This window comes from Leucoraja erinacea, chromosome 31, assembly GCF_028641065.1.
Source record: "Leucoraja erinacea ecotype New England chromosome 31, Leri_hhj_1, whole genome shotgun sequence".
Classification (NCBI taxonomy): domain Eukaryota; kingdom Metazoa; phylum Chordata; class Chondrichthyes; order Rajiformes; family Rajidae; genus Leucoraja; species Leucoraja erinaceus.
This window is the reverse complement of record NC_073407.1, coordinates 19,444,318-19,470,923: the sequence shown is the minus strand read 5'-3', so window position 1 is coordinate 19,470,923 and position 26,606 is coordinate 19,444,318. Positions and strand designations below refer to the sequence as shown.

The following is a 26,606-nucleotide window of genomic DNA, read 5'->3' as shown; positions in this document are numbered from 1 at the left end:
GCAAAGTTCATTTTAAACTGACAGGAATGACTAACTCCCTGTCATCACATCTGTGGTAACTCTGTTGCAAACTCCAGTCTTGGCACCTGCAAAATTCACTGTACCATTTTGGTGTCATTCTCTGGGATAAGTTTGTATACCACTTACTTACCTGACCTGTTGATTTTTTTCACAAACGTGGAAATTGGATATTAATGATAACAATCATCCTTTCATTGAATGCATGCCTTTTCTTGCATCTGACGTTGACCTAAGTAGCATAATATGCACCATGCTATGTCTCCATATAACCAGCACTGCATTATTGTGGCTATTTGCCATGTTACTTGGACACAACTGTACAGCTAGTAGCTTCATGTTTCTGCCTCCGAGTCACTATATCCAGATTTAACAGGAAACACCCCTGTGTTAGAGGCGTTCGGACACGGATAATTCACAAGTACAGAATTCACAAATCAACATTCAAAAATCCAAGATATGGAATAGGATTCACTCTTCTGAAATTTATGTGGAGTAAATAGTGAAATAAATATAAGAGGCAAATCAATCACCAAATCGAGTTAATATTGATTTTAACAAGATGCTCGGGTAATGTTTTTTTCAGTGCAGTAGGTTCACTTTGCTATGCGGCAGTATTAATTTTCAACTGTTTTCCATATTATATACCATCAAGCTAGCTGAGACAGGGCCAGTAAGGTGAAGTGCAAGTAACCTTGAATGGCCACTATTTGTTGTCGGGTATATCATTAAAATATCTTTATTTATTTTACAAAAAAAAGTGTACGTCTCCATTCAATCTGAAGACTGGAAGGTGATCAGCATCGGCATAGTTTGTCTCCAAGTGCAGCTGCCGGGCCACTTGGAGGTTGCCTTGTCAGTTTTACAAGCAAACCTCTTAAATGGCCACCTGCTGTCAACCAGCAGCTGTAGTGCTCATTACAATTGAGATTAAAAAAAACATCCTGTAAGAATACATTTCCACATATAATATGTTTATGGAAAATCATGATGCATAGAAAATAGGTGAAGGAGGAGACCATTTGACCCTTCGAGCCAGCACCGCCATGATGCATCTAGTTTTCTAGGAATGTACATGGCTATATTTCATAGGGGAAATTTCCACCAACTTCCCAGAGGAGTTTAGCGCCTCATGAACAGGAGGTAAATGAAATCCTTATTTGAAGACCTTTCTAATCAAAGAATTAGATCTTGCATTCTGTAGTCATACGTTCTGCCAATCAGGGTGGATCTGGTTGTTGAAGCTTGTGCTATCTGAAAAGGGAGTTGGCCAGTTCTCTACATTTTTTTAATATAAAAGGGTGGGGTAGGGGGGTGGAAGAATGCCCTGAGAGGTGCTACATATTCCCTTTGATCATCTGGATTGCTCCACATTGGATTTGAGCAACCTCGTGTCCCTGGGTCTGTAGGGATTTGGTTTTGTAGATTGTGCAGGGTGGCAGCGGGAATCGAATGGTAAGTGCCTAACTATCTCCCCCCTGCAATCAGGGTTGTTGAAAAGCTTAAGCGAGTGGCTTTGATTTCCTATAAATGCTGTATCTTGGTGTGAGACCTTGCTTCATCTTGTACTGATTTCCACCACAGTGATCATTGCTTCTGATTTATTATGAGTACAAATATTTACCAACAGATGCTAATGCAGATTGCTTTATTTTTTTCTCTTAAGACCTCTGCAATGACTAAGATTTCTGCATCTGATCTGGAAAAGCAAATGCAACAGCAGCCAACTTTAGACCCGGTGATGATGGGAATCATGGAAGAGGTGAGAATAGTGGGTGTGAAATATCGGGTAAAGCTTCCATTCAACTAATTTGTCAGTTTCTGATTTGATTAGCTGACAATTTTATACTTGTATCAATGATTTTAGTTTTCTCTTCATTTTTGTTGACTAAATGCTATTCTGCTGAGGAAAGATCAACAGTAAGGTTCTGAACCGTACAAGTCACAGAAATGGCATGACTTTGTCATTTCAATACAGTTTTGTACTAATTAGCAGCAAGGCTGCATCACCCTTTACCTTTCAGCTTGCTAATAAATGTTGATTCCTGATCCGGCCATGTCATGATTTAAGTTCTCCATTCTTGTTTTCACATCCCTCTGCGACCTTGTTTCTCTATGCCTCAGTGGTTTCTGCCTTTCTCTAACTCTATTATGCATTCCTGATGTTAATCACATCAACTGGAATTCTCTTTACTACTCCTACTTAAAGGATCCTGTCTATCTGCCTCTTACAATATTGTTGAATGCAATGAGAAGTTTTACCAATTTTGAATGTAATTGTTCTTTAAAGCAAGGGAACTGGCATTTTATGATCATAGAATATCCCAAAATATAACAGCCAATGAAGTACTAATCAAATGTTGCAGCCAATTTGGACAGCAAAGGATTTTGCATGTAGTAACAATTTAAAAACTCTTGACTTGACTCTTGTCATTACAACTCAGTATTTTCTTTCATGTTGTTTGGGAGAGGATTACTCTCAGGGAATCTGGCTGATCTCTTTTGAAACAGTGCCAAGGAATCCTGTAGTTCTGTCTACTCTTCTGAATCATTTACTTCTCATACACTTTTGAAAGCACACAGGTGTCTGTTTCGTGTCTTTTTGCAGAATTTATGACAGGCCCTGGAACATCAGCTGGAGTTTGGAGTAGCATCTTTGGAGTTGTTTTGAACCCATCAGCTTCCAATTTAAAACAAAAAGATGCATGAGGTCCCATAGCATTTAAAAAGTCTGGAGAGTTCTCACTAAGCCCCGACTTGTATTTACAGCTGAACCAGCAGCACCAAAAGTCTGTTCATCTTCCCATTGTTCATGGGATCTCATGCAGATTATCTGATTTTTAAAACATAGCCATGCTCAGCTCATCTATAAATCCAGCAGTTTGCATTTAGTTACCTTTAGTGTATTCCATGTGGGGGAAGCTAAATCAATCACAAGGAGGTATTAATATAAGATATACACCAGAGACTGTGTAGATGCTGGAATCGGGGGCAAAAACTTACTTCCACGACTTGATGGATCAGGCAGCAGCTCTGGAGAGAAATGGACAGTGGACATTTTTGGTTGAGACCCTTAATCTGGACTGAGAAAGAGGGGAGACGGCCACTATAAAGAGGTGGGACAATAAATAGATAGATCCAGGTGAGGAGTGGTGTAGCAGATGGAGGAAGGTCAGAGAGGGAAGCTGGAGATAGCGACAGAAACTGGGAAGTTATTGGTGAAGCAAAAAACAAGGCTGCACATAAATGAATATGTTGAGAAACCAAGTAAGGGAGGAATGATGGGCAGATGCAGTCGTGGATTTGGGGGATGGGGGGCTAGTGAGATGGGTGTGTGGGCAATGGGTGGATGGGGTACAAGGGGAAGAGGAAAGAAGTAGCTCATGCTTGACTGGGGGTGGAGGAGGGGGTGAGAGGACTTGGGTGGAGCAGAAGGAGAGAGGAATGGATTAGCTAAAATTAGTGGTCAGTGTTCATGCCTTTCGGTTGTAAAATATCCACTTTGAATATGAGGGGCTGTTCTTCTATATTTAAAAAAGAATAGCCAAAGTTTAGTTAAGCATTTGTGATGTTTTGTCCTGAGAATGTGAATTTTTTATTTTTTTTTCTTGAATAATAACTTGATTGGAAAGTGTCATCCCTGGAATGCTAATGCAGTGCTCTTTGTGCAGATTGCTCTTTTTCAGAAAGAGTTGGATGATTTAAAGGCCCGTACAGCCAGTGCTAACTTTGTGGTTGGCAGCACAAAGGACATGGCTCACCTGAAATTTGATGCAGAGTCGCTTAATACCTTCCTGTTGGAGATCAAGGAGACCACTGAGGCAAGTGAACTGAGCCACTCGGCTAATTTGTCAATAATGTCAGAGCTGGAGGCTGCGGTGCTTTGAATGTAGACCACATCAGATGAGGGAAAGTTAATTTGTTGTTTAATGTAAGAAGTGCCAGCTTTGTGGGGTCCTTGAAAGCTTCAACATTAACTGCCATTAACACTGATATTTTAGACCAGGTGGATGGAGATAATCGAGTATATCAGCCAGTCTGTCATCCTAGCAGACATGAGAACCTGTTATGCCATAAGTCATGCAGATATCGTTGTGGACATTTGTTCAGATGACGATGTAATCTAATGGGTGCCAGTACCTAACTGGGCAATACTCACTCTTGGTGGGCAGCATTTCTTTTCTGTATTGTGCCCTAGATACATTGATATTTAAAATGGCCATTCTAGATATCAATACTGAAGAATCTGTATTCCCAAGCTATGATAGCATACTGGTCTGTCGTTAACAATCCAGGCCACAAACTTTATATAGTGTGATTTATTTTAACATGGAACAGGCTGTATTTACAGAAAACAAAACAATCCTTTATTTCCCAACAGGAAGATGTACGTCTTGCGTTCGTAGTTTCTGTCTGTAGAGCATATGCAAACTAACAGAACTCGCACCATCTTCTGCTCCGTTTTCATAATCTGGTGATTTGGGCTGCATCTAGACTGCCAGCTGCATCTTGCAACTGGCTGCATTCTCTTACCCACACATCACCACTATCCATTTACCTACACTCCTCTGGCAGCAGCTCTAGTAGTGCTCCCAGATTTTCTAGTGCTTGCAAGAATGTTATTCTATTGCTCTAGGCTGATAAATATCGTTTTTTAAATAATTTTGGAATCCAAGATGGGACAGGATCTATTTGCACTCCTTAGGCAATCTAAATTTGGAAACCTTAACTTAATGATAGACCAAGTGTCGGCCACAGATCAGACATAGTTTTGCTGGATGTGGAGCAGGCAGTTGGGGATGGAGCAGGTAAAATATCTAGTTTCTGTCTGAGCTTTCCACAGCTGGGTAGAAGAAAAAAAATCTTTGATCTGGGTCAAATTCTGGGATTCTGCCCTCTATTCTATTGAGGATTTCTTATATGAACTAGGGTGATTCTGCTAATTTGTTGTCTGTTTCCTGCATTGGTATGAAGGAAATCTATTAAGCATCTCTCGTCACGGAGCAAATGTTGGAAGGCATTTATCTGAAGATTTTAAAAGCTTTTCACTGTACCTCAGTACATGTGACAATAAACCAAACTGAATGGAAATATTATGAAGATTTGATCCTCTTTATTCCTTTTTTTGCTGGAGAATTGCTTTTCCCCAGAATTCTCTTGGCTTGCTGTGGTTTTATGCTGATATATCTGTTTCCTTTTTTTGCTTCTTTCCCACCACCTCCACTCCATTAGTCCTTGCATGGAGATATTGGCATCCTGAAGACTGTGATGCTGGAGGGATTTGCTGCTGTGGAAGATGCAACTACGCAAAATCAACGAAACATAGATCAGAATTATCTCCAGCTTTTGCGCCGAAAACCACTTGACCCGAAGAGTGAAGCTCAGCTTAAGGTCTGTTGTTGTTTACTGTTGTTCGCATCAATCTGTCATGTTCAGTTAAGTCATTAAGACAAGTCCCATGGGTTCTCATCCAGCTTTGGAGGGGACCTACATTTTTATCTCTGTTGTCAGACAACCTGACCTTAGAAGTAGAAATGAGGACAGTTTTTAATATGGCCTGGAAGGGAGCTGGACGTGTATTTGAAAGGAAAAATAAATATTTCTGAAATATTAGTAGCAGGTGGTTTTTAGAAATTGCATGCACACACACGAATTGCATGCACACTGTTACGATCTCCGTTGCTGCCAATCAATCCAAATCCAGACAAATCTTTGGTAGAAGTTTTGCCTGTAAGAAGATTTGATACTCTGGCTAGCCCTTTATTTTGTTGGAGAATTACTTCAATTGAATGTCAGGAAAGTATCTCTGTACATCACACTTTTTTTTCAGATTGATGCAACTGACCATTTGATCATTTAGTAAATAAGTGCTGAAAACAATTAGAATGAAAGTTTGACTTGCGACAAGATGCATGTCTTGCATTCATAGATAAAACAATCTGAAAGACCTCCCAGATCCTGTACAGCCATTTGATTGATGACTTGGTGAAGCTTTTGGGAGTTTAGCTGCTGCTCATCACATTGGCTGCACCTTAATTAAGATTTGGGATCTGTGTTATAAGTTGTTTTATCAAGGTCAAGTGATAGGAGCAGAATTAGGCCATTCGGGCCATCGTCTACTGCGCCATTCAATCATGGCTGGTCTAGCTCTCCCTTCTATCCCCATTCTCCTGCCTTCTCCCCATTAACCCCTGACACCTCAGTTCTGGCATTGAGGTACAACCTCCAGTTCATGAAACCCTTTCCATTTTGTATGGTCTTGTGGACCAACGTTGAACGATTGTGCAGCATCCTTCACATCGTTTGGAACATTGTCCGACGATGTTTGTGACAACAGAGGCATATTCATTTTAGTTAGCCATGGAGTCCTTGAATAGGGACCAGTCAGTCGACTCAAAGCAGTCATAAAGTCTCATCTGTTTCCGTAGACCAGCATACATGACTTTCTCTAACAGATCCACCTGCTTCAGTTTCTGCTTGTAAGCAGGGCGTAGAAACACAGCCAGGTGCAGAGCTGCCAAGTAGTACGGATTTTCCGTATTTTATACGGAAATGCGATAAGAATATGGATGTGCGGATTTGCTTTGTAAAATACAGATTTTTTTTAAATCGGCCAAACATCGCGTTTCATCTTGCTGCTTAAAAATTGCAAGGATATTTTAAAAAATCATACGCTATGGCCACATCGCTATAGGTCACAGACTGTTCGGGGAGGGAGAAGGAGAGAATAAGAGGGAGGGAGAAAAAAAGAGAGGGAGGGAAAGGGAGGGGTTGGAGGGAGAGAGAGGAGGGAGAGAGGCTTCCAAAATGGCTTCTACATCATCATCTGATGCTAAAAGCAGGAAGCAGCCATTCAAACAGCAGTATACAAAAAGATGGCAATGAATGCACTGTCAAGTAAGGTGCGTAAAAGACATGTCAATTGGTAGGAAAGTTATACATTCTTGTACTCTTACATGGGTATGACTGCACATTAAAAAAAAAAAAATGTTTCCTCAGCAAAATACAGATTTTCAGGCACTAGAATACTGAAATGCGCTGACAAAACTTGGCAGCTCTGCACGTGGTGCAGTTGGGGGATGGAGCATAAGGCTAATGTTTATGTTGCAGTGGTAGAGGGTGTTTGGACCTCTGATTGGGCAGAAGATGTGTTAAGTGTTTTGGGACCACGCTCTTGAGGTTGGCTTGAATGAAGGCCCTGACTATTATGAACAAGGCCTCGTGTACTTCGTTTCAGAGCTATTGGTGGCATTGAGGTTTAGTTCCTCAACTGCAATCAGCCACAACAATCCAGGTGCAATCCATTTATCCCCTGATGAGTGTTTTAGATCATCTTTCATCCTCCTGGATATAGCTGTGGCATTTGTCTTCACACCGCCATCTGGTGGTCATTTCTGCATTATTCCAATTCTGGGTGAAGAAGCTGATCAAACGTTCCTGTTTGATGTGTTAGTTACTGAAACAATATTAATAGACTCCAGTTTTGGACTTGCTCCTTCGCCCTCTAAACACATTCTTCACATCAAGGCTACTATAAAATCCTCGGAGTATTCCTTGGTTACCTTACAGCAGGGGTCGGCAACCTACAGCCCCCAGGCTGAATGCGGCCATAACCCAAAATCATCCGCCCGCAGGAGTATTTCTTTTCCGTAGTCATCCGGCCCGCAGACTTCCTTCATCTCCTGGAGGATTTTTCTATTTGTATAGGAAGTGCCTTTCAATAATAATATGTAAAAGTTGTTTAATTGTTAGCTCTTTTATATTTACCAAGCATTTTTTTTTTTTCTTGTTCTCTACATTTTATTTGGAATAAAGATTAAAATAACCTGTTGGACTCTTTCTGATTGGCAGGAAATTCGTCGTTTACATCAATACGTCAAGTTTGCAGTGCAAGACGTTAATGATGTGCTGGATATGGAATGGGAGCAATACCAGGAAAAGAACAAGAAACACAAGTAAGAGGGTTGAATGGGGACTTTGAAGCCTGCCTGAGCTTTACAATCATTGTCGGCAATGACGCTGGGTCAGGACATTTTCAAATCTGCTCTCTGGAGTCTTAAGTGCGGTCTATACTATTGGAGGCACAACTGCTTTTTGATGATGATGATGATGTAGGCAATGTTTTTAAATTTGGGGGATACCTGTGCATCTTGGTGAAAGTAAAAATGAAGTGATGCTGATTTGATGTGAGAAATTATTTTTCTTGGAATGCAAGGAAAAATAAACCGATTGTCCAATCACTCCTTGACATTTGAACAAATTGACGACTCCATTTCCTGTTTTTACATGGTGATTGCATGTTGTACTAAAGTAAATAGTTATATGAATGCAATTATCCTTGAGTCGGGGAAGATCCAGACACTATCAGCAATATCCAGTTTTGTGGTTCTTCATCTTTTTTATGCACCAGTGTGACTATTTCTCGTTTATGTCTATTTACGTCCATCGTATCGTAATTGGGGGGAAAAAAACAGCTTCGTGCTGTTGAATACCAGTATTGTTGGAAAGAGATGCGGAGATTGGAGGAGGAGAAATGCTGCCACATTGACATCTTGGCATAAACCCTCTCCAAGGCTGTTACTGACATGTTTGTTGGCTACAGTTCATATCCCATCCAAATTATACCACTGTCGGTGATTTTGTTTTGTTCCAATTCTAGGAACAAGTCAGCTGACCAAAAATAAGTTACTGCTCTCCTTGAAGGAAACACTTCCTCATTTAGCTTGGTTATTAAATAGTGTAACCTGTTGACTCGATGTATATTTGGTCTGAGTTCTTGGGTTCGAGAATAACGGCCTGTGTTGAATCTTCTCAGTGTGTCAACGTTCCATACAAAATTTGCTGGGGATTTGCATCTTTGTATATCATTATTTAGGAGCAATTGTGTGGTTCACCTTCACTGTTGTCTAAACTTCGATTGTTTCCTCCCAGGCACTTGCTTTTACCAGAGCGAGAAGTACTGTTTAATGCACTGGCCAGCCATCATGAGATTATTAACCAGCAGGATAAGAAGATTAATGAGCTGATCAGCAGCCTGCAGAATCTCCGCATATATAATCAGACCTCCAAATGGTGCATTCTTAATGACAAATGTCTCAGTGATCAGTGGTATGTTTTTCCATTTTTTGTTAAAAATATTAAAAGTATTAGATTTGCGGTGCTACATTAATTTATCACTTGTGACTTGTACTGTGATGCAATCATCTCTAATTTTGAGTGTTGATGGTCTCACTCCTACTCGAAAGACATGGAGGATATTCTGGCAGTTTCAACAGAAACCTGGTGATATGTTACACCGTCAGCGAGGCTTCCTTTTAGATGCAATGTTAGGAATGTCAACTTCCTCTTCAAGATAGCACACAGGATCCTACAATTGTACTTAGAAGAAGGGAAGTTTGGCTCTTCCCAATGTCCTGCACCACATTTATCTTCAGACCTGGTCAAATGGATCCACTGGCTACTATCTCTCTCTTATTTGTGTGACCTTGTTATGCACAGATAGAGTTCTAAATTTTACTCTATCATAACACTTGGTTATTGTTTAAAAGATATAGCTGTAAATCATTTAGATCAAGAAAGACACAGTAAACCCCTGTTACAATGGACTATGGGGGGGGAGGGATGGGGGGGGGGGGGGGAGAATGGTGTCCATTATTGCCGATTGTCTGCTGCAACCGCGGTAGAGGGGCAAAGAGCGGGCAAAGTGACAGGCAGACAGGAAGGAGTGGTAGTCGGTGAGAGTGGAGGGTGCCCCACATGAGGGTTTGCTATGGAGATTTTCTTGCTTCTGAGTGTTTTTGAATTGCCATCAGTATTTTGTATCCTGAAACTTGCTTATACATTGATAAATTGAGCAAGGAGAAACTCTTAACCTTGAGCTGATTGATGTATGGAAGATATTTTTCTTTGCTCTGCAGTTATAGTTGACCATCAACCTCTTAATCTTTTCCAATATCAGCATTGCTGTGTGTTTGAAAGTGCAGATTTTATTATCCTTGACAGAAGTTGTCAAGATATACTATATCTGTGTCCGTGCAGAGTAAAACTAATGTGATCAGAGTGAGGAAGAGGACTTCAGGTCATTTTTGTAGGTTGGTTGCTGACTCAGGGAAAGTATTTTTTATCTTCGCACAGACCCAATTCTTGCAGGTATAGAATTAGATATGTTTTGATTTCTGGATGAAGCTTATTTTTTTGCCCCTTAGTGTTGTTCCGTTTGATATTAAATTTTGGGTATCAAAGATTACTGAGTGAGCTGGTCTTGAAGAATGTTTTAAATGTTGTCTGGCAATCTTGAGCCAGACAGAGGGGTAGTTATATCCAGTAGAAACCTCTGTGGCCGTTGGCTCTGACAGTCCAGAACCTTTACTAACGTCATCCCAATCCAAATATGAATCGTACAGTATATATTTAATGTGTCCCATTTCATACACATGTTACTTTTCTTTCAGCTGGAATACAGAGCTGGAGATGCTTCGCAACGTTTTGGTGAAAACTACTCTGGATACAGCACCAAAGCTGTCTTCAAGCAGCCCAGGTAAATCATCTGAGCTGTTATGACATTCATAGAGGCAGTGATTATATGTTTGAGGATATTGCATGAATAATATTTTTATCCGTACAATATCATAAATGCTGTACCTGCTTTCACCATGGACAAGATGTTTAAAGATCTTCCCTCTTCCTCTCCCCCCCCCCCCCCCCCCCCCCCCCCCCCCCCCCAAGAGAATTATTAGCAATACAAAAGGCTGCAGGTGCTGGAATCTGGAGCAAAAATGAACTGCTGTAGGAATGGAGTGTCAGGCACCGTTTAGTTTAGGTGAACAGTGCGGAAACAGGTCCTTCAGCCCACCGAGTCTGCGCCGACCAGCGATCTCCGCACATGAACACTATACACACTTGGGACAATTTTACCAAGCCAAGTAACTTACAAACGTGTACGTTTATTGGAGTGTGGGAGCAAACTGGAGATCCGGGGGGAAACCCACGAAGATAGCGGGGAGAACGTACAAACACCGTATAGACAGCACCCGTAGTCAGGATCGTACCCGCTGTGATACTGTAAGGTAGCATCTCTACCACTATGCCGCTGTAAAAAAAAAATTGATCCAACAAATTTTACAGTGGAGTATTTATAGGGGGAAATGGACAGTTGATATTTTGGGTCTAGGTTTTGATCCTTTGGACAGAAAGAGTTGAGGGGTGATGGCCAATATAAAAAGGTGAGGTGATGGGATCTGACTTGCTGAGTTCCTACTGCAGTTTGCTTTTTTACCAATAGAATTATCTGCTCTTTAAATATTGAGGTCGGATCATAAGCATCATTTGATCAGGTGCTGCCTTTTCCTGGAGTTTAAAGATATTGGCAGGTCATTAAACCTTCCATTCATCTCCAGAAAGGCATGTGGATTTTCGTTTATCTTAACAACCACATCTTATCTTATCTTAACAACCACATGGACCTGGTTGGATCTAAGTTAGATTATTCTGCCTAATTAAAAACATGACATTTGGGGGTAAAAATGTCTGAAATTTAGTGTAGCTGCTGAAGAGATTTTTGACAATGGAATGATGGATGACCAATTCCAGGTGCTAACAATTATTTTATTTTGTGGAGAAGTAGAAATGGGGAGATGTCCAAAATAATAGTTGGTGAGAAAACGTACCTTTCCATTAGCTGCGCGATCCAGGTTTGAGATGATGCGCAAAATAAAGCAAGCGATTAGGTTTTTTAAACTGATTTCTATCCGAAATGTGCTACTTGAGTGGGTAGTAGAAATTGATATTATTAAAACCTTTAAAACATTTTAGATCTCAATACAGGATGGGAAGAAGCTTTGTCAATGTCAACTTGGACTCTAGCTAGCTTGTATGCTTCTTGTGAACTGAAGAATATGTGATTGTAAATACACTTGGATTGACTTTCAGGCCTTGATTTTTGTGCAGTGCCTTTCATAGACATTTTTTAAATAATTTATTTTCAGGCAAACTATCACCAATGAAGCAATCTCAACTACGGAACTTCCTTTCAAAAAGACAGACACCACCCGTACGATCCACTGCACCAGGTAACGCACATACTCTGGAAAAATCATAAGTGAGGTTGAAAAGAGGCTTGTGATACAAATTTTCATTGTATTAGAATGGAATGATGTTCCTTTTAATTTGACAGGCCATTCTAGCTTGTGGGTAACTCTTAATAATGTCACCATTTAAAACTCATTGACATCAGCCACCGAGTTATAACCATCTTCAAATGTGTTAGTTTCCACAACTTAAAAGCTCTGCCTCATTCTGGTGGAAATGACTGTTTGTGAAATTTCACTTTAAGGTACGGTTGTGCCATCTAATGTGAACTTGTACCTGAATGCTTGTAAACCATGCCACTGATCTGCAATGATCTGGAGACAATGATCAATTAGCATGTAGGTGATTTGTACTTCTAAGATTTTTAATTAATGTAGATTAAATCACCATAAGCACTTAATTAATGTAGATGAATCAATTTGTTCACATAAACCCTCCCGATCCCCTTTGTGGGGTTACAGTTTGTGTTTAGCATTTACTGCAGTTATGCAATTGTGCATTTGGAAATCCAACAGAAGGTCATTGGGTGGATGGAAATTTCTTAAAATGACTATAAATAGCAATTACTGTGTTTAGCTGGAAAATCAAGTTCACAGTTATGCACAATGCAACAAACAGCGGTGTTAATTAAAAAAAAATAGAATCTATGCTGTTTGGTACTAAAATATATTTGCTGCTTTTTTTTCCCCCAAGGAGAATGATCTGTGAAAATGTAAATTATTCTCCCCGACAGCGAATTTGTCCAGGTCAGCATTTCTATCCCCCAAATGTTATGAGGACGAGACCATCTCTGCCTTGCCAGGTGCAGAAAAGGCAATTACTGAGACTGAGGAACCAGAGGAGCTTCCATTCAAGCATTCCCCTATTGCAAGGCGACAGTCATTTACAGCAGCACTAATCACCGCACAGTCAACACCCTTTGGCAAAGTGCAGCCCCCTATCTCATCAGCATCAGGTATGTGGCAGAGTACAGGTGCATGCAGGAACATCAAGAATTTTCATTGCACTTTCCTCCATTTCAAAGTTCATTTCATGACATGACATTGATTGATATGTATAGTCCTGCTAAGAGAGAGCCCTCCTAATCTTTCAAACGATGCAATGTGAAGTGCCATTAGAAGTTTTGAAAACTTTAAGGGGATTATTAAAACTAATTTATTAAAAAATAAAATAAAATTAAATTATTAATCTTTTATTAAAATGTAAGATGTTGATATATTGATGAATTGGATCATTTTACATGTCTTATTAATTTGACCAATGACTTGTCCATTACATCAGTTCCATGGCCAGCAGGCAAGACGGTGAAGCAAGGAATGATAGTTCCTGAGAAACCCATCAGCAGTGTTCCCGCTGCCCAGGCAGCAGGCCAAGCAGCTGTTCGGAGACAATTGACTAATCTGACACCAGGTAGAAAACTGTAGACTATCACTGACGTGACATTATTGGGGAGGGAGGTTGGGTCGTACGACATGGTTGTGTTTTGCACTGATAAAATTTGAGTCTATTTGGGTATAGCATAGGTATGGTACTCTGGACCTCATCTGCACTATCATATGGTGGTATCTTTTTTGTTGAATTGTTAAATCAAAGACAGCATGTCCTTCAGGTAGACATCCAAGCTCGCACTTCATGGGATGAACAAGCAAATCAAAAGAAACTGGATCATTTAGTCTGAAGATCATGACCCCAAGACCAGAGCACAGCTCTGTGTTCACCAGGCATCAGTGAGATCTGCCTTACTAGATGCTTCTGGACCCTCAATTTGGCATCAGGGATGTCAAGCCACTGCAAAAAGTACCATTGTGCTGTAACTGCAAGTCTTCCAAATTCACCGGAAAGATAAGTGAATTAATGACAGTGTTCTTCACAGCCCAACATCTCCAGCATTGGGCCCCTAATTACACTCCCTTGGCTTTGTGAATTGTTTAATAATTTGATTCATAAATGTTCATTTCAATAATGATTTCATTTAAAACCCAAGGCATTTTGACAAAACTTGATGCTCTAAAGAATATATTGCCTTGTGATTTAGGGAGTTTGTAGGACCATCCTAAAGAAGAGAGTTAAGGAAGCTCATGAACCTGCCAGATGGATGAATACTCACTTGTGAAGGAGTGATGATAATTGACTCCGTTACAAGATCGGCAAATGAGAAATTCTAGGTTGTTTAAGTGGGGAAGGTTCAAAGAATGAGTAGTAGGTGAGGATTTGGGGGAATCTTTAAAAAAAATTAAAGATCTTGCCAGACCAGAAGCCCATAGGAAACAGTATATAGTTCCGGGTCACAGCATAGGATCCAGAACAGATCTTGCATATTTGTTGTATATTAAACTTCATTACTGTGCAATTAAAGTTGGGTGAACTTAAAATAAGTGGTTGTTATTTAAGTATGTATGATCACATTTTTCATAATTATAATATTTTGATATGAAATATGAGCAACTGGAAAACTTTTTAAAATGTTTTTTGACGTTAATTTGTTCTCTTTATAAATGTAGTTCAAAGTGCTACCCAGGCAGATGCTGCACTGAAGAATGTGCCTCACGGAATCAGTGCGCAAGTGCAGAAAGAAACAAATCAGCCTCCAGTTCTGTCAACTATTATCACGTGAGTTGCATACTTATTGGTTGGGAGACATGGAAGGAAGTACAAGCTAATGTCAATGCTCAACTGAAATTTGTCTTTCACGATTTACAAATGTTCAAAAATACTCTTTCCGGCAATTTAAGGTAGACAAAAATGCTGGAGAAACTCAGCGGGTGAGGCAGCATCTATGAAGGAAAAAGGCAACGTATAGGGTCGAGACCCTTCTTCAAACTTTAAACATTCTTCTTTAAACATTTCGCCCTTTCCGGCAATTTAAGTTATTTTACCACCTTTTATCTTTAATATCTTTGTTTCACATAAATATTCACAGTGATGTTTTAACATTGGCCAGTTTTTGATTCTTGTAGCTTGGATTCATTAACTTGCATCATGCTCAAGACTGTAACACTGTGTTTGGTGACAGCTCTCCCTTTTCAGCTTTACTGTTCCTCGTATTCTACTCTTCCTTCCCTGGTATTGTCTAAAATTATGTGTAGTCTTCCATGTTCCCAAGCAACCATAGCCCAAGCAACCATAGTACAAGCGGAAGTTATGGCTGTTAATCTTATATCCTTTTGTTGTTTTTGAGACTACTTGTAACATTGGTTCTCTATAATCTGACATGTTCATTAAGGTTGATAGCTATATAATTAGGCATAAACTCATGAGTAGATAGTGAGATGACATGATGGCAAATGTATTGAAGTGGCTGTGGTGTTGCTACCACAACTTGTGATGGTATGGGGACATAATACCAGGTAGTACTGCTTTCTCCCAATTCCCAATAACTTTGGTTTGATCCTGACTTTTGAGTGCTATCTGTTTGCAATTTATGCAATCTCTTCTTGACCACAGAACAATAAACCCTTGTTTTAATAGACCACTTTATAATGAATTTTTGTTATAGTGGATGTACCTGCCAACGTCATACCGGCTCGCACCACCTCCCTGTCCGCATACAGCCGTGGTTTCCGACACCCACCTAGCGAGCACTTCACCTACTGCTCAGTCCGGTTGACTGGGCTGTTGTTTTGGCTCGTATTGTCGTCCCTGGGAACAACGCTTCCCTCAGTCCTGCACCACCGACAAAATGTGCTCGGTTACCATGGGACTCCCTCCCCTCTCACCAGCTGCTGCTTGTTCCTGTTGTCTGCCGCTATGTCTGCACTCAACTGCGCACTTGCGGTTTTTAAGATATTTAAACCTCGCTAACTTTTACAATAGACTACCGATCGGAGCTAAACTTGGTGCACTCGCAGCACAGTAGAATGGTGAGCGAGCTGGTGAAAAATAGTAACGCTATCGCGTACCGTTTTTGCGCAAATAGAAAGACCGTGCAAACCGGAAAAGCACAAGATCAGAGTTTTAGTTATGTACTAGACCAAGTGCAGACCCGTTGGGTCTGTTTCCCCAACAGCGTTTGCGGGGGGGGGGGGGGGGGGGGGGGGGGGGGGGGGGGGAGGGGGAGTAGGGGCTGCGGCATCACGCTCAAATTAACCACCCCCCAAACTCACAGGTGGGGGGAGGGGGGTGGGGGGTGAGAAGAGGGGAGGGAGGGGAGAGAAGAGGAGGAGGAGGAAACATGACAGATTTGGGAGGGAAAGGAGAGCGGGGTAGGGGGTGAGAGAGGGGAGGATGGGGAGAGAGAAATTTGGGGAGAGATGTGGGGGGTAGGGGGGGGGAGGGGGAGAGGGGAGGGATTTCATTTTAAACCCAAGGGAGGAGGGGAGAGGGTGGAGGGAGAGGCGGGAAAGAGTGGGGAGTGAGAGGGAGGAGGAGAGGGGGGGGGGGAAGGGGGCCGGACTCCGTTACGAGATCGGGGGGAGGGGTGCTTAAAGGGGTAGAGAGGGAAGGGGGGTGAGGAGAGAGGAGAGGGGTGAGGAGAGAGGGAAACATAGAAAATAAGTGCAGGAGTAGGCCATTCGGCCCTTCGAGCCTGCACCATTCTCCATTCAATATGATCACGGCTGATAGAAACATAGAAATTAGGTGCAGGAGTAGGCCATTCGGCCCTTCGAGCCTGCACCGCCATTCAATATGATCATGGCTGATCATCCAACTCGGTATCCCGTACCTGCCTTCTCTCCATACCCCCCTGATCCCCTTAGCCACAAGGGCCACATCTAACTCCCTCTTAAATATAGCCAATGAACTGGCCTCAACTACCTTCTGTGGCAGAGAATTCCAGAGATTCACCACTCTCTGTGTGAAAAAAGTTCTTCTCATCTCGGTTTTAAAGGATTTCCCCTTTATCCTTAAGCTGTGACCCCCTTGTCCTGGACTTCCCCAACATCGGGAACAATCTTCCTGCATCTAGCCTGTCCAACCCCTTAAGAATTTTGTAAGTTTCTATAAGATCCCCCCTCAATCTTCTAAAATCTAGCGAGTACAAGCCAAGTCTATCCAGTCTTTCTTCATTTGAAAGTCCTGACATCCCAGGAATCAGTCTGTTGAACCTTCTCTGTACTCCCTCTATGGTCTGTTTCCCCAATGGCGTTTGGGAGGGGGGGGGGGGTGAGAAGAGGGGGTTCAGGAGGGGAGGGAAACGGGATAGATTTGGGTGGGAAAAGGAGAGCGGGGTAGGGGGTGAGGGATGGTTTGAGAGAGCTTTGGGGAAGAGGGGATGGGGAGGGAGGGGAGCAGGGTGGGATGGGGAGAGGGGGGGGGGTTTCCGAACCCACCTAGCGAGCACTTCACCTAGGGGAAACTGGGCTGGGGAGGGAGGAGGAGAGGGGTTAGCGGGAGTGATGGAAGAGGGACAGAGGGATAGGGGAAGGGTGTGGGGGGGGAGAGAGGAAGGGGGTGGGGGGGAAAAGAGGGATCGCGGGGTCAAGGGGGATGCGGGAGAGGTGGGATCAGGTTTGGGAGAGAAGTGGGGTCTGTTTTCCCCAACGGAGGAGGGGGGGGGGGGGAGGGGGGAGGGTAGCGGGCTCAAATTAACCACCCCCCAAACTCAGGGGGGGGTGGGGAGAGAAGAGGGGAGGGAGGGGGGAGAGAGGGACAGCGAGACAGATTTGGAGGAAAGGGGAAGGGGGGGTGGTGGTAGAGAGGGGAAGGGGGGTGGGGGGAGAGAGAGATGGGTGGCAGAGGGAGAGGGGTGAGGAGAGGGACACATAGAAACATAGAAATTAGTGCAGTAGTAGGGGGTATTCGGCCCTTCGAGCCTGCACCATTCTCCATTCAATATGATCACGGCTCATAGAAACATAGAAAATAGGTGCAGGAGTAGGCCATTCGGCCCTTCGAGCCTGCACCGCCATTCAATATGATCATGGCTGATCATCCAACTCAGTATCCCGTACCTGCCTTCTCTCCATACCCCCTGATCCCCTTAGCCACAAGGGCCACATCTAACTCCCTCTTAAATATAGCCAATGAAACTGGCCTCAACTACCCTCTGTGGCAGAGAGTTCCAGAGATTCACCACTCTCTGTGTGAAAAAAGTTCTTCTCATCTCGGTTTTAAAGGATTTCCCCCTTATCCTTAAGCTGTGACCCCTTGTCCTGGACTTCCCTAACATCGGGAACAATCTTCCTGCATCTAGCCTGTCCAACCCCTTAAGAATTTTGTAAGTTTCGATAAGATCCCCTCTCAGTCTCCTAAATTCTAGAGAGTATAAACCAAGTCTATCCAGTCTTTCTTCATAAGACAGTCCTGACATCCCAGGAATCAGTCTGGTGAACCGTCTCTGCACTCCCTCTATGGCAATAATGTCCTTCCTCAGATTTGGAGACCAAAACTGTACGCAATACTCCAGGTGTGGTCTCACCAAGACCCTGTACAACTGCAGTAGAACCTCCCTGCTCCTATACTCAAATCCTTTTGCAATGAAAGCTAACATACCATTCGCTTTCTTTACTGCCTGCTGCACCTGCATGCCTACCTTCAATGACTGGTGTACCATGACACCCAGGTCTCGCTGCATCTCCCCCTTTCCCAATCGGCCACCATTTAGATAATAGTCTGCTTTCCCGTTTTTGCCACCAAAATGGATAACCTCACATTTATCCACATTATACTGCATCTGCCAAACATTTGCCCACTCACCCAGCCTATCCAAGTCACCTTGCAGTCTCCTAGCATCCTCCTCACAGCTAACACTGCCCCCCAGCTTAGTGTCATCCGCAAACTTGGAGATATTGCCTTTAATTCCCTCATCCAGATCATTAATATATATTGTAAATAGCTGGGGTCCCAGCACTGATCCTTGCGGTACCCCACTAGTCACTGCCTGCCATTGTGAAAAGGACCTGTTTACTCCTACTCTTTGCTCCATACCCCCTGATCCCTTTAGCCACTAGGGCCACATCTAACTATAAATATCTAACTAACTCTAAATATAGCCAATGAACTGGCCTCAACTACCTTCTGTGGCAGAGAGTTCCAGAGACTCACCACTATCTGTGTGAAAAATGTTTCCCTCATCTCAGTACTAAAATAATTTCCCCTTTATCCTTAAACTGTGTCCCGCGTGTCCTGGACTTCCCCAACATCTGGAACAATCTTCCTGCATCAGACAAATGCAATTCAGGACTTTTCACTTCAGAAGCAAAACCAGAATGACAGTTAGTGAAGAATTTGAATAATCACTGAGCGTTCTCTATGGCAACAATGTATTTGAGCATTGGGCATTGTGACATCACACGATGGAACGTTCACCGGGGCTGTGGCTCCTGCAAAGGCATATGTAAATGAATCCATTCCGATTGGGCATATGTGAACATTGGGCATTGTGACATCACACAATGGAACATTCACCATGGGCTGGTGCTGCTTGTTTGGTTGAGAATCCAGTTTCTTTCTGAAATATTGAGGTGGTGGGGGGGGGTGAAAGATTTGATTAAAAAAGTGTACCTAAACACGACGAAATGTAATGAGGAGCGGATACTTAGAAAGAAAAGCGAAATCTCTACAGAAATGGAAAAGACGTCGGCGATTCTGCGTCCGGTTTCGGAGTTGCGGAGAATCAAAGGAAGAAACGCGGCCGGAAAGCCGTACATGCAAATGGATCCATTCCGATTGGACGTCCGCGAGCATCGGGCATTGTGACATCGCACGGCGGGAACGAATCGAAAGGCAGGAAGGGATCCGTACTGCAGGCAGGCGGACGGATTTGAGTTTTATATATTAACTAGACCAAGTGCAGACCCGTTGGGTCTGCTCCCCCAATGGTGTGATTCCCCCAACCCAATATTCCACCATGCACCCGTCTCCTCCAATGGAACTGAAGCCGTTGCCAAATGTAAGTTTCCAGCACTCCCCTGCCTCCCTCAATTGCACCTCCCCTGCCTGCTGCAGCAGTGAAAAGTTCAGTGTCCCTGTCTTGCAACTTTGTTTCGAAGCGTGTTGGAAGCTGACAGGAAGGAGCAGCGAATCAAAAGGAAGAAAGGCAGCTGGCAGGCGGCAGCACAGACTTTTATATATATACAAGTGCAGACCCGTTGGGTCTGCTCCCCCAATGGTGTGATTCTCCCAACCCAATATTCCACCATGCACCCGTCTCCTCCAATGGAACTGAAGCCGTTGCCAAATGTAAGTTTCCAGCACTCCCCTGCCTCCCTCAATGGCACCTCCCCTGCCTGCTGCAGCAGTGAAAAGTTCAATGTTCCAGTCTTGCAACTTTGTTTCGAAGTGTGTTGGAAGCTGATAGGAAGGAGCAGCCGTCAACGAATCAAAAGGCAGGAAGGGATCCATACTGCAGGCAGGCGGACGGATTTGAGTTTTATATATTGCTAGACCAAGTGCAGACCCGTTGGGTCTGCTCCCCCAATGGTGTGATTCCCCCAACCCAATATTCCACCATGCACCCGTCTCCTCCAATGGAACTGAAGCCGTTGCAAAAAGTAAGTTTCCAGCACTCCCCTGCCTCCCTCAATTGCACCTCCCCTGCCTGCTGCAGCAGTGAAAAGTTCAGTGTTCCTGTCTTGCAACTTTGTTTCGAAGTGTGTTGGAAGCTGATAGGAAGGAGCAGCCGTCAACGAATCAAAAGGCAGGAAGGGATCCGTACTGCAGGCGGACGGATGGATTTGAGTTTTATATATTAACTAGACCAAGTGCAGACCTGTTGGGTCTGCTCCCCCAATGGTGTGATTCCCCCAATCCAATATTCCACCATGCACCCGTCTCCTCCAATGGAACTGAAGCCGTTGCCAAATGTAAGTCTCCAGCACTCCCCTGCCTCCCTCAATTGCACCTCCCCTGCCTGCTGCAGCAGTGAAAAGTTCAGTGTTCCTGTCTTGCAACTTTGTTTCGAAGTGTGTTGGAAGCTGATAGGAAGGAGCAGCCGTCAACGAATCAAAAGGCAGGAAGGGATCCGTACTGCAGGCGGACGGATGGATTTGAGTTTTATATATTAATAGATAATAGATAGATAGATAGATAGATAGATAGATAGATAGATGAAATAGCAATGATTTGAGGATTGCACTTTTTTATCCATGGGTATTTTAGGTACGGTGTTTTGTTAATTCATGCTGTTTGTTCTTTCCTCAGCCCTTCTATGCCAGCCTCAAATGCAGAGATTATTCCGCAGGAATTAACAAAAGTGCCCTCAGACCAGCTCAAACAGGTAAAGCTACCATTTATTTACTGATTTATAAACCTACCTTTTGCGTTTTATGATAGAAGGCTGGCAACTGTCTGTCTGGTTCGGGGGTGGGAAGTGCATATGGCATTCGTGCGTGGTCACTTGCAATCTACAAGCTGCAAGCTGGGTATATGTTCATTGAATCTCCTTGCTTTTCAATAGATGATTGGATTGACCTGATTGTCAATGAGAATGTAGAAGGGTATGCAGGTAGCAACACCAACCTAACCTAAAGTTATGGTTGCAGCACAGAGCTGCATATGTACTAAATGGTGAAAACTGCAGGCTGTAGACGCAGCTAAGCAATCTCGGAACCAATTGGTCAGATTACATATCTGCGCATCAACCACTTCAATCGTGGCGCTACCTGTAGATGCCTTCTATGATGGGAAGGTCAAAGGCACCGTCCACCACTTTCTGATTTTGACGCCATTTATTAGTACAATAAGCAAGGAGCGCACCGCTGAGAATCAGACTGGCACTTTGCAGTAGGTCGTCATTTCTAAGTTGGCATTTCTTCTTAAAATTGCAGGGATCTCAGACAAGTGTGAAAGAATCTGCAGTGCCCCTTGCTGAAACTGGACCAACTTCAACAGAATCCACCTTATCCTCAACATCCATAAAAAGTTTTACCTTCACTGCTCCCCCAGGTAAGGAAATTGAAGATTGGTGAGGGTCTGCTTTCACTGACTTCTAGGGGAAATTACTTGTAGTAAAGAGGATTGGGTGGTTATTCAAGTCTTATGCTGTCTGGTGAACAAAATAGGAGCTTGAGATGATTGGGTAAAAAAAGTTTTGTGAAATGAGATCTTAGGTTTTGAGAGCTGCATATATAAATGATGAGGGGTTCTTCTTTTAGCTTATGGTGAGAGGCATTGGAACAATGTATATAGTGGGACATATGGAGGTCAATGTGTGAATGCAGCAGAACATTAGTGTTGGGACTCAAAGAATTTGGAGTGCTGCGGGCCAAATGCAGTCAAATGGGACAAGCCTGGTATGCCAATTTGGTCAACAAGATGGGCTGAAGGGCCATGACTCTATAACACCTAATGCATAATAACTGCTCCACTCATCTATTAACTTTGTTTTCACTAACAGTTTCCTGGACTTGCTTTCAATAAGAGTTGTTTTTAAATAGGAATTCCTACAGCTAGCTTTATTTTCAAAATGGAATTGTGCAGCATAGAAATAGGCCACTCTCCCCAATTTGCTTATGTCGAGACCCCTTAATTCTCCCTCTAAATCTCTTCCTCTTACCCCAGACCTATGTCTTCTAGTTTTATCTACTTCTGATATGGGGAAATGTTTCTTGCAATCGACCCTGCCATCCTATATACCCCAATCATGACCCCACTTAACCCCCTCTACTGCACGGAGAACAGATCAGCTGAAAAATGAACTGCCCCTTTCCAGGTAAAATCCTGGTAAATCTCTTCTCCACGCTCTCCAGTGCTATCACAACCTACTTACACCCACGTGACCAAAACTGCACGTAGTACTCCAGCTGAGAGCTGACCAATGTCTGACTAACGCACACTGAAACACAAAGTGCTTGAGTAACTCGGGTGAATGAATTGGTCCAAGGAAGGGTCCTGATGTCACCTATCTGTGTTCTCCACAGATCCTGACCCGTTGAATTACTCCAGCACTTTGTGTCCTTTTGGTGGGTGAAGAAGGGCTTACTGGTGCACCTTGCGAGTCATGAGTGGCATCTGAAGCCGGAGCTCTAAACAACCGTGGAGATGGTGTGAGCCAGGGATGGGTCAGCAGGTCATTCCATTCACACTCAGTTTACATTTTATATTCACTTTATTTAAGTTCCTGGCACTCGGTTGTGCTTTATAGACACGGGAGGGGTGTCATTAGCCGGCCAGGGGTGTATTTCATTATTATGTGACCTCCGCTAGTCCAGAAAGGATCTGGAACCGAGGGTGCCAGAAAATTGATCAACCTGTTCTGAAAAATGCTCTTAAGTAACTGAAACTGCATCTCAGTTGACTGGTCCCTTGACCTAAATTACAGATTCACTTTTGGTTTCATACCATATTGCCACTGTTTAAGTTTAAAATATTAGCTTGGTGTTCCTTCTGCTCTCTCTCAAATTGATATTGAAATTCACTTGTATTTTGTCATTTGGTGACTGGAGTTGTCTGAATGAAAGTAGAATGCCACAATTCTGAATTGCCTTCGGTAGATGCGATCTTTTTTTAAAAGAGAGGGGGTCCCTCTTGCTTGTTTAATTGTTTGTTTGTATTGTGTGTAAACAATACTAAACGACATTTAAAGATATTCTCCCTTAATGTGCTTGAAAAGTTGGTCTTGTAACAAAGCATCATGCCCTGCTTCCACCATGTCCACACTCATCCTCAGAAGTATTCATCTACACTGCCAATTTTTCCTCTTGCTTCTCCATTAACCATCACCCCATGCCATTTGCCTACAATCCACCTAATCTGGGGCAATTTAAATTCCTAATTTACCAACAAGCTTCTATGGTATGTGGAAATACATGGAAGTACTTGATCTGTTGGTTCTTGATCATCTGAGACATTTACCATATGGATCAGTTGTCTCATTTATTTACTAAATACTGTGCCTGTCCCGCCACAAAATGCGCTTCACTCGTATCACAAGTTTTTTGGATTCCTATAATTAATCATTTTAAGTCTATTGATTCTTTATTTTGTCCAGAGACTCAGTGGTGGACTAAGCTCACCCTAATTGCATTCAAAAGAGCACCTGGGTGTATCTTGGCCTAGAAGATTGAGACTTAAAGATAGAAAACAGAATTTGTCTCAATTGCATTCTCTCAGCTGGCGTGAATCTCGGCTGGCATGAATCCAAAGTGCTGAATGATCTTCTGTGCCATTCAGTTCGATTTCTGAAATAAACCGAGATATCGGGATTACAGATGCCTCCTCGCACTCAAATGTACTGCAAAATCACAATTCACATCAACCCTCATTGTACACTGAGCTTTATTTTGTGGACTTTATGTTGTTATTAGTATTGGTATTGATTTATTGACGTTAGTTATTATTGTCACGTGTACTGAGATATAGTGAACAAATTTGTCAGAAAAACTGTCAGCCACTCAGAATGAATTTGTCCTTTTTACAGGGGGTCAAGCACAAAGTTTGAAATCTGAAAATATTATTGCTGCAGCCCCTGGTCACCAGGTTCATAAAATCTCCTCATTCCCAGGAGCTTCTTCGTAAGTATTTTTTTAATTTGGAGAGTATATGCCTTATATCGGTGATATACATGGAATGTTTGGTGAAACATGGCAAAATTGGAAGCAAGTTAATCATTCGGACTATTTTGCTATACGTCTTATCGTATCTTGTGAATGTACAGAATGTATAGGAAAGCAGCACAGCGGTAAAGGTGATGTCTTGCAGTGCCAGATACCCAGGTTTGATCCTGACTACGGGTGTTGTCTGTATGGAGTTTGTTCGATCTCCCTATGCCCTGCGTGGGCTTTCTCTGGGATCTCTGGTTTCCTCCTACACTCCAAAGACCTACAGCTTTATAGGCTAATTGGCTTGGTATAAATGTAAATTGTCCCTGGTATGTGTAGGGTATTGTTGGTGTGCGGGAATCGTTGATCGGCACGGACTCTGGCCAAAGGGCTTGTTTCCGTGCTGTATCTCTAAACTAAGATAATTCATCCTTGTGTTGAGTGACTAGTAGTGATTGATTTGTGTGTGTGCGTATGGCAGCTATGGTGATTTCTCCTCTAAAAATATGACCATACTATTAAAAACTCATCTTTGTCATGAGGCATTATTAGTGATTTCCACTCCCATTGACGGCGATCCCAGTCTCCCACTTTAGCAGAATGTTAGATACATTCCCGTTTGGGAATCATTCTCTAATGGGTTTTTTTTTCTCTTACAGTGGGTTTCATTTTACAGCTCCTAGCACCTCCTCATTAAATGCTTTAACTGACATCACACTGGGTAAGTCCTGGCCTATCGTTGTCATTTTAAGTATTCCTCAAAGTTTAAAGGAGGCTTATTTTCCTGAAAATGTAATTTTGTATTCAGAATTGGAAGCTCAAGAATGTCTGTAGATTTTCTTGAGTGTTTTATTCATTTAAATGTTCCAAGATTCTGCCAGTCCAATGTCTCTAACCTTTTTTTCTGTTCTGTAGGAACAACCGGAAGCGCAAAAGACTTTGGTGGAACCAAACCTGCTTTCGCATTGGATGCTGACGTTCCCTTTTCCTTTGGGACACCAAAATCCAACCTTAGCTCAACAATTGCATCTGGGTCCTCTACGTCCAGCAGTAGTGTCTGTATGGGTTCAGATCGGGTAATAGATGACCTGTGTTTAACTGGAACACCCCCGGAGCCTGCTGCTTCTGGGTTAGCAGACCAAACTGAGGTGCAGCAGCCATATACTGAGCTCCATCCTTCCAAATCTGGGTCTCGATCATCCATCTTAGAGTTTCAGGCACCTAAAGTTCAGCAGCCGGCACCCAAGTCTGAGATGCCACCGTCCAAGCCTGAAGCGGAGCAGCAGCCACCACCTAAGCCAGAGGTACAACTCCAGCAACCTCAGCCGTACAGGCCCGAGGTGGTACAACAGCAAATGCCATCCAAGCCCGAGCCGGCACCACAGCAGCAGCTGCCCGCCAAACCAGAGGTAGCCCTGCCTCATCAGCCGCCATCCACGCCCGAGGTGGCTCCGCAACCCAAGCCTGAGGTGGCCCAGCAGCCGCAGCCACCCAGGTCTGAAAGCATGTTCTCTCAGGGTAGCACTGGTGGGGTCACCATCGGCAGTTTCTCTGGTCTAGTGGTCAATCAGACCGATGATGCCACCAAAATGGACAAACCTCTTCAGGGGAGTTACCCCTTTGCACAAACACCTAAAACGGCAGCGACAACTCAGGCTACTGTGCCCTTTGGGACTGCTTTTCCATCGGCAAAATTAGACTCCACTGAAGTAACAACAGCCGTGCCAGTTGACGCCAGTGCTTCCAAGCAATCTGATCCATTGATTTCCTCCGTTCCTATGATCGGGGCCGAGTCGCCCAGTTTTCATGGCAGTTTGCTGTCAGCATCCAGTAAGTCTATTTCTACACCCGGTGGTGAGGTGCGGAGTGCCGCTTCTGGACAGAGTGCCGCTTCTGGACAGAGTGCCGCTTCTGGACAGAGTGCCGCTTCCGGACAGAGTGCCGCTTCCGGACAGAGTGCCGCTTCCGGACAGAGTGCCGCTTCCGGACAGAGTGCCGCTTCCGGACAGAGTGCCGCTTCCGGACAGAGTGCCGCTTCTGGACAGAGTGCCGCTTCTGGACCGAGTGCCGCTTCTGGACCGA

General features: G+C 43.3%; 1 protein-coding gene across 1 annotated transcript in view; it reads left to right on the top strand.

Moving 5' to 3' along the window:
• nup214 (nucleoporin 214) overlaps window positions 1-26,606 on the top strand; it is a 72,730-nt gene that overhangs the window by 25,946 nt on the left and 20,178 nt on the right. Inside the window, exons 15-29 of the mRNA XM_055660193.1 lie at window positions 1,685-1,780; window positions 3,690-3,839; window positions 5,251-5,409; window positions 7,870-7,973; window positions 8,950-9,126; window positions 10,470-10,555; window positions 12,003-12,086; window positions 12,839-13,060; window positions 13,387-13,515; window positions 14,607-14,715; window positions 21,187-21,262; window positions 21,813-21,930; window positions 24,404-24,497; window positions 25,184-25,245; window positions 25,440-26,444. Coding sequence (XP_055516168.1) covers window positions 1,685-1,780; window positions 3,690-3,839; window positions 5,251-5,409; window positions 7,870-7,973; window positions 8,950-9,126; window positions 10,470-10,555; window positions 12,003-12,086; window positions 12,839-13,060; window positions 13,387-13,515; window positions 14,607-14,715; window positions 21,187-21,262; window positions 21,813-21,930; window positions 24,404-24,497; window positions 25,184-25,245; window positions 25,440-26,444 — 2,671 coding nt within the window. The remainder of the gene's footprint in view (window positions 1-1,684; window positions 1,781-3,689; window positions 3,840-5,250; window positions 5,410-7,869; window positions 7,974-8,949; window positions 9,127-10,469; window positions 10,556-12,002; window positions 12,087-12,838; window positions 13,061-13,386; window positions 13,516-14,606; window positions 14,716-21,186; window positions 21,263-21,812; window positions 21,931-24,403; window positions 24,498-25,183; window positions 25,246-25,439; window positions 26,445-26,606) is intronic.